This window comes from Plectropomus leopardus, chromosome 14 (assembly GCF_008729295.1).
Source record: "Plectropomus leopardus isolate mb chromosome 14, YSFRI_Pleo_2.0, whole genome shotgun sequence".
In the NCBI taxonomy this organism is placed as follows: domain Eukaryota; kingdom Metazoa; phylum Chordata; class Actinopteri; order Perciformes; family Serranidae; genus Plectropomus; species Plectropomus leopardus.
This window is the reverse complement of record NC_056476.1, coordinates 16,531,105-16,539,469: the sequence shown is the minus strand read 5'-3', so window position 1 is coordinate 16,539,469 and position 8,365 is coordinate 16,531,105. Positions and strand designations below refer to the sequence as shown.

Below are 8,365 nucleotides of genomic sequence, written 5' to 3'. Positions count from 1 at the left end.
TCCAACTCGCTCTCCAGCAGTGAATATGGCAGTGGGAATACAGACATTTAGAGGGATTACCCGTGTTTAAAAAAACCTGTGTGCACCTGCTAATTGCGGTGGGAATGAGATACTATTGAAATATTTCAAATGCGAGGTTAATATAAAAAAAGATAAGATGCTCATTGACCCAGAGTTGCTTTGCCATCACTACTGCAATAATTAAATAATATTTTGGGTTGTCTTTTAATTGTGAGGACAAATGACACTTCTTGTGTTTGTAGTGCAAGGGGGGAAAACATTTTAATCGGTAATTAATATTGAAAATCACATGGCTATTATCTACATGATTCTGATATTGCATTGTACAAAATGAAAATATGCAAAGACCACCCCCCCCTCAAAACACACTCACATGAAAGGGAAAGGTGGAGGTAAAACAAACTGAAACCCAAGAGGAGCTACGGGGACAATCTTACTACACACATTACCATAGAGCTTATGTCAAACAGTGTACAATATGCACACTTGGGGAAAGTAAAAAATTGAAAAGGTGTCATTGCTGAGGATCGATGCAAATTTGACATCTATTGCAAAAACTTTAACTGGCTGTGTTAAGGTATAAATACATTTTAGATGTAGATCCATGAATTAACATCTTCACAAGAAGAAAGCGTACATTGTTCCATCCAGGTAGCGCCAAAGAAGGGTAGGAGGCCTGAGGGGGTTGGGGTTTTCACGAGTTCCTTGTTCAAACCTCCAAAAGTTTATCAAAAAGTCTGAGAAAAGGTCATTTCTCAAAAACCTTTTATCTAGAGATGATACAAAGGGGACTTCTTATCTCACAACAAAGCAGGAGACAGGACATTAGTTTGTCTGCCGAGGATTGGACATACAGGTCAAGCCCTGCAGTCTATGCTTATGTCGTCGTTTCACTGGTTGTTTTTGGCTTTGGCATGTGTAAGGATGTGAGACTTCAGGTTGGTTGACTGGGCAAATTTTTTGTTGCAGCCATCAAAGGGGCACACGTAAGGGCGGTCTCCAGTGTGAATACGCACATGTGTGCGCAGGTTAAAGTCCAGAGAGAACCGCTTGCCACAGCCCTCAAATGTGCACTGCAGACGAGAGGGAGATTGAGTTAACACCGCTGCATGTCTCTGCCTGAATCACAGATTATCATTTCAACTGCTTGATTTTGAGATGACAATATTGATGTTTGTATGTAATTGTTATTATACAAAGTCAGTTTATATTTCAGTATATTGCAATCTACTGTTACCAACTACCAATGAAAAAAGTGAAACTATGCAGCTTTCTCTAGATGAAGAAAAATAACATGAAGATGTAGAGAGCTTACCTGGAAAGGTTTCTCTCCTGTGTGTACGAGTTGATGCCTCTTCAGTTTTGAACTTTCTACAAAGGCTTTGCCACACTCTGCACAAACATGCACACGAGGCCCATGGGTATGCAAGTGCTTTCTCATTGCCGAATTGTCCCTGAACATCTTGGTGCAGCCCTGAGTGAGAGGGGAAACCACATGAATCATATTATTTGGAGCAAAAGAGCTGACATGATTTGGATGCTTAAGGCAGCGGTCCCTACATTTTTTTTTTGCACCACAGACCTGTTCATGCAAGACCATATTTTCATGAAACGGCCATTAAGGTGTAGGGGATAAATGTGATCAAATAAAATAATACAAATGGCATAAAAACAAACATAAAGTGCATAAAATAATACAACTCAGCATAACACTGAATCAGTGGGAGCCCTGAGCTTGTTTCTCTGCAACAAGACGGTCCCATCTAGGGGTGATGGGAGACAATGACCCCCGAAGTGCGTTCATTATGTCCAGTCTACTCCGTAATTTTGTTTTGGTTGCTGTCATTGCAGAAAACCAGCAAAGGGCCGCAAGCCGGAATCGAACCCCGGCCGCTTCAAAGGGCTCAGCCAAAATGGGGCGCACACTCTACTCACTGAGCTAGAGGCTGCCGTGAAAACCGGCAGAGTTGTTGTCTCAAACATACTTTTAAAGGCTTCATTGCCTCATTTGATAGCCTGTCGCCACATACTGTGCAGAGGGGGGTTGGCACATGAGAATCACGTGCCGCGATAAACCCTCATGTTAAGTAGGACTCCTGGTTTTGTCTTTTAAATGCAGCTTTCTTTTTCTTGGCAGTCAGTTGTTTCCTACTCATTTTTGCTAGCTTGTCGGTTTAATTTTGGGATATCACAAGACTGAGACACCGTCTTGACATGTGTCAAGAGGTACGGGCGGGTGTATTTAGAAGAGAATCCGGTCATTTTTCAAATAAAATAGCTTTCAGACTCTGACGGTAAATAAAATGGAAATAATATGTGACCCAGTACCAAATGACCCACTGACCACTGGTACTGGTCCGGAGCCCGGTGGATGGAGACCACTGGCTTAAGGTACACTGCTAAGTGAATAAAACTTTAGTAACCAAATCATGTCAGCTCTTAACACTTTTGTAATGAATACATGCATTTTCTCAGTAAGGCCATGTCTATGATGACGACATACAGCTCAACCGACTGAGCTTCTTCTACTGATCATTTATGCATGTTTACATAATTCATTTTCACAGTCCAGTATTAAGTGGTGTAATAAACACAACAGGAAACTCACTTTGTGTGGACAGGCTATCGTCCTGGGTGCATCATCTTCTTTTACTTTTCTTGGCTTCATTCTGCAACAAAAATAAGTGTCACATCAATGTAGTGTGTCAGGAAATGTAATAGTGTGATATACTTTGGTACAGTATGTCAGTAAATCAGTCATAGAATAGTATGTTGTCAAAATTGAGATTGCACAAAAAGTACATAGTATGGCATGTTGTCCAAATGCATAAACATGTCATGGTATGGTATGTCATCTGACACTGCATAAATATGCCGTGGTATAGTATGTTGTCCACAATAGCATAAAAAGTCATAGTGTGGTGTGTTGTCAAAAATTAAAGTAACAAAATCATTGTATAGTATGTTGTCAAAAATAGCATGGAAAAGTCCAGCCATTTTTAAAGCAATTAGATGGTGGGCCACAAAATAATCAAAGGCTAATTTAAGAAATTGATAGATAAAAAAGAAATGGGACTGAAATTTGCAACAGACTGACTTAAAGGACACACGTGTGGGATATGCAGAGAATGCATAAAAATAACACAAGAAATTACAGAGGACATGGACAGGACCATTATGAAATTGAATTAAATTAAATTTCATAAATACAATTAAGTCATGAAATGCCCTTTTCTTATTGTGATTGATAAACATGTAGCCTATCATTTAAATTTTCAAAAAGATTTAGGTGAAAATGAAATTTTTTTTAAACACATAAAACATCATATGGTGATGTTCTGCAAGGTCTGCTGCTTGCTGCATAGATGCGCTGTGGTATGCTGTGCACTGAGTTAATATCAATGGTCTCAGTTGGGCCAATCACTTTTTGGCAAGTTGAAAATGACATTTTATGCATTGCATTGTCACTTTACAAGTATTTGCACAGGTAAAAATGACTGGAGTGATTATAACTAGTCAAATAAACCTCCCAAGAATTAAATCTAGTCATTTTGAGGCAGAAATAACCAAGAATGGGGCTGCAATCACATTTTGGCAAGTTGAAAATTGCTGCCCTGGTCTGTTAAAGATAGTAAAAAAAGGACTGGATGAGCTATAATCTGTCGAATATATCACTATGAATAAAATTCAAGTCATTCTGACAACCTTTTAGCGACAAGATAGGAGCTGGCATTACTTTTTGGCAGGTTGTTATGTGTATTAGCTCTTCAAATGTATTTCATCAGGTAAAAGGTGGTTAAAATGACTAGAGTGGTTATATCTCAGGCACAGAGCAGGTAATATAATGCAAACTCATAAGGATAATAGCAAATACCTTTTAGATATTAAACACATGAACAACAATATTGTCTAGAATCGCGTAAATGTCATGCCTGATCAAACTATCAATCCCAAACACGTGAAAACTGGGTTTCAAGAAACATTCGAATTTAACAAAGACATACCTATGCTCTCACCACGGGCACAAAGTTATGTGTATTCACATGCTACAACTGTTTGATCCACGTGAGAGCAGCTGAAGACATGAATACTGGGCAATACAGCTTGAACAGGCTGCACGCGCTCCCACAGACAGTAATCAGTTTCTCACAGACGATCACTTTTTGGCACAAAACCGTTGAGATGTAATGACGCGCTGCCACTAATTAGTCTGTGTCCTCCGACGCAGCGCTAAAACACCAATCCAAATACATCTGCACCGAGTTTGAAAGGGGCACTTAACACAGCTCTTGACCTACACTGTCAGATGGACCACACCATTTCACACTGCAGGGGTGGAGTATCAGATGAGAAGTTGAAATGGGTTTTGTTTGAAAATACATATATATTTATTGTGTAAATTCGTAAATTATTTCATCAGTGATGTAAGTCAGTAAATAAATTGCTGTACTTTGGCACATTCAGTTAACCATTGACCTTTCATAACCCCCCCGTACCCTTTGACTCCCACTAACGACGAACCTGATGGCTGCCTTGACCACCTGTGTATGAGTAGGTGTGTGGCATGAATATGACATGTAGCTTAAAGCCTTTTTTGAATGGGTAGATTGCTAAAAAGTCCATTAAAAGTTATAATCATTATTAATATAGTATTAAAATAGAATAGTGTCAGGGGTGTGTTCTGTTAATTCTTTGGTTTTATTATCCCTATATTGTCAAAATGGAAGCAAAGTTTCACAATACTACATTTGTCCAACCCAGAGTCCAAACTAAAATCGATGTATTAACCTTAATTCTTTTTTTTTTTTTTAACTCTTTCCCTGCTGCTGATGAGATTTCCTGTCACACTGCAGTGTAGGGGGGTCACTGTTATGGCTGTTATGCAATAAAAAAACATTTCCACTCCTAACAACAAATGAACAGACAATCTACGGTCCCACGGTGATGAGGGAGAGGACTACTGACGTGCAGATTTTAGCACTATTTAGCGGCTTTTCGGGCCCTTTCAGCTGCGACAGGGGAAACACTTGGCGACTTATTTAGGTTAGCAGAGAACAAAGAGGAAACATACTGTCATTTATTACCACGGTCGCTGCTAAAACCCCTGTTATAGACTGTTTACACAGCTATCTACACTCAAATTTGAATATTTAGTGGGCCAGGCCATTTGCCATTTACCTCCTTATTACTTTCATCCCTGCAGTGTTAAAGAGCTAAGCAGCATACACTAGTTTAACCATAGGAACTGTATTACTTCTTTCACAAAATCAGTTTTTTAAAACAAGTTCCTTGAACTGGCTTCAGATGAAGCAAACTAATTTCCCATGTGAAAACTGCTCTATGAATACATTTCTTTTATCCTGGCCCACTGAATTTGGCTTGCAATCATCAAGTCTGAGTGAACAAATGCATCAACATTAGCACTTACCGTGCAAACTCTGCCAGCTGTTTCGGGTCGGAGAGGTCAATGCCTGGGATGCCTCCTGGAGGAAGCTTCTTCCCTGTCATATATTCAGAATAATCTGGAGGAGAGTTTTCCCCCGTGATTTGCTCCTCATGGTCGATGTCCTTCTTGTCATCTGAATGAGAGGTACAGATAGTCAGACTGATAGGTGTTGATACTTAAGACAGTACCAGAACATGTGGAAATAACTGATTCAAGCAGTTTAGAGCTAAATGTTTATCACATCACCACAGCCCTTCAAAGTATTTCCTGCCACTGTCTGTTACTTACAGGACACAGGACAGGAAATGTCAGTGGTGTAATGTAACTAAGTAATTATACTATGCTTTAGTACTTACCTTTAAGTACTTAATTTGTGGGTTTACTTTAGTTTTTCTAATTTTGTAAACTTTCACTTTTACTCCAATACATTTCCCCTGCGCATTTTAGTTACTCACAAGTGTATGTTACAAACAAAATAGACTTTTTGCTTTATTTATTTACAGAATTTATTTGTACTTATACTTTAATACTCAGTTAAATGTGATACAATGAGATTACGTTAATGCTAAGTACAGCAAATATCAGACACTTTAAGGCTTTTACTCAGATAATATTTTAATAGGTAACTTTAACTTCTACTAAAGTCATTTTTGGTAAGACATATATACTTAAAATCCAGTATGGCTATCAAGGTACTTCATCCACCACTGAGTAATATACATTCTGGCTGACAGGTCTCCATTCAATGAACATATGTTGTATACAAAGTCACCAAATGTGCCATTGTTCTTTTTAAAACTAATAGTGGGAAAAACAGATGTTTCAAACACATTTATTTAACTTTTTAAAACTATAGAATGGTAAAAAGCACGTCCATGTAACTCTCTCCATTTCATTAGTATGTCTATTGTGTATGCTTCATCTTGTTTTAATTGCCATTTCCTTCGTTTATGAATTTACTAATTGAAATTAATCTACGTAAATTGAAATGAGCATTGTTATAATTTGTGATATGTCACTTTCTCTTTGAGATTTTACAATGCAACGTCAGAAAAAAACATCAAAAATCCTACTTCCCATGTCTGAGCATTTTAAGACATTTAATTAAAGTGCTTCATTTAAATCAGTGTAATAACAATTATGGCCTTGTTTTTACATAAATACATTCAATGCATTTTAAGATTTTTTACGTATTTAAGAATCCTGATACTGTTCTCAAAACTGTTAATTAAAAAAAATGAAAGTAAATTTTAAAAAAAAGTGTTTTAAAAAGAAGAAAATACATGGTGCGTTTAAAGCCTCGGAAGTGTAAAGTATGAGGGGTTCCTGAAGGCACCACCGCCGCTACAGTTGAACTGAACTGCGCCACAGCGGCCTAGCGGAGCCAGCTGCACTCGCTCCCACTCTCGCCGCCATCTTCGTCGGCCAAATAAACGCCATTTTTTCGGGCCGCCATACTTTCTAGACCGGGGAAATATGGCGGCGCCCATCGACACATAAAACATGGCTTCCCATAAAAACAAAAACATTTCAAATGGGTTTTAAGTGGCTCGGAGTTGGGAAATAGTTCCTACTTTAGCGGAGGATGAGGCCCCAACTGGGCCCCGTCACACGGCACACACGCTGAGAACAAAGCCAGCTTGAAACAATTCACTCAGGACTCTGAACTTACCCGATGCCCACATAGTCACTGAAAACTCCCCCTCCAACGTCTTGATCTGGACCTGCTTCTGTTCCCATTTTCTGCCCATTTCTCCCCCGGTTAGGTAGCTCTTTTTGCCAGATTTCTTTCCGCTTCCAGCCCTCTTCATCCGGCCTGTCGACGAGCTTTTCCCGGCGACAGTAACCAGAGTCTGTTCGATATAGTCCTCCTCCACGGCGGGCACCGGGATGAGGATTTGGTCCTCAAAACCGTCGTCCGTGTGCAGTTCAGAGTCATCCTCGCCCACCACCTCTTCTCTTGTTTGCACCAAAATCACCTCTTGGTGCGGGTGAATCGAGTTTGGATCATCCGTGTCCAGAGGCTGTAAGGCGATCATGGGCTGGTGTTCACCGTCGTCTCCAACAACTGTTGTCTCGATTGTCTCCACTTCAATTTCGTGCAGTTCCACTATTTCGGCTGGCATTTCCGACCCGTCCGTCTCTATATACAGGGTGTCCCCCGACGCCATGATAAATATTGTACTTCCTCCTGCTTATATGCTATTTTTTTTTACACTCTCTCTTTCCCTCCTGCCTGCACTCTGCCTTCCTCCTCCCTCTCCGACAACAACTCTCCACTACTGTAATCTCGTCGCCACAACGCTCCAGTTTTAAATCTCGCGAGATTTGGGCCCCAAAAAAATCTCATTCAAATATGTAATTTACCTGCAGCGTCCTATTTCTTTAGCCTCTAAATCTTGCACATGATACTGTTATGAATGTTAAGGTGTATCTTATCCTTTATTTACTGTAAAATCATTTTTTTCTAATGATTATATTACTATATTTATTACTCATAACTCATGCTTCCAAATAATATATCTCACAACTCACAGTAATGTAAAAGAGGATGAACCATTATACCTGAGTCTTCCAGACCAACATTTTAGCTTCTTTTTTTGTTCCACTTAATCCGTAATAACAAATTGAGATTGTATATGATGACTATTTTTATTTCTTTGTTTGTTTGTTTAATAAATGGCTTGGTTTATCACATCTCATAGTATCCCAGAGGCCAGATGACAGATTCAAATTGCTTTAGCTTTGTCTGAGCAGTAGTCCAATACCCAAGATTTGCATCAACATAAAACAGAAAAAATATACAAATTATGATAATTCAGAAACTGTAACCAACAAATCCTTTAAATGTTTGCTTTTGAAACTATATGAATTCTACAAATTTATGGTGCTGTGGAA

At 39.1% G+C, this 8,365-nt stretch overlaps 1 protein-coding gene across 1 annotated transcript; it reads right to left on the bottom strand.

Annotated features, from left to right (window-relative positions):
* Positions 1 to 206: 206 nt before the first annotated feature.
* On the bottom strand, positions 207 to 7,734 carry yy1a (YY1 transcription factor a). The gene is made up of 5 exons (XM_042501231.1): positions 7,140 to 7,734; positions 5,450 to 5,600; positions 2,630 to 2,690; positions 1,337 to 1,495; positions 207 to 1,094 (listed from the first exon to the last, which is right to left on the bottom strand). The coding sequence occupies exons 1-5, from the start codon at positions 7,636 to 7,638 to the stop codon at positions 912 to 914; spliced, it is 1,053 nt and encodes a 350-aa protein (XP_042357165.1). The 5' UTR covers positions 7,639 to 7,734; the 3' UTR covers positions 207 to 911.
* Between the last annotated feature and the right edge of the window lie 631 nt (positions 7,735 to 8,365).

Excerpts from the sequence above, each read along its gene's own strand:
- yy1a (XM_042501231.1), bottom strand. The coding sequence starts at position 7,638 with ATGGCGTCGGGGGACACCCTGTATATAGAGACGGACGGGTCGGAAATG. Across the intron at positions 5,601-7,139 it reads AGTGACTATGTGGGCATCGG|ATGACAAGAAGGACATCGAC; the intron begins GTAAGTTCAGAG and ends CCTCTCATTCAG. Across the intron at positions 1,496-2,629 it reads CGATAGCCTGTCCACACAAA|GGCTGCACCAAGATGTTCAG; the intron begins GTGAGTTTCCTG and ends CCTCTCACTCAG.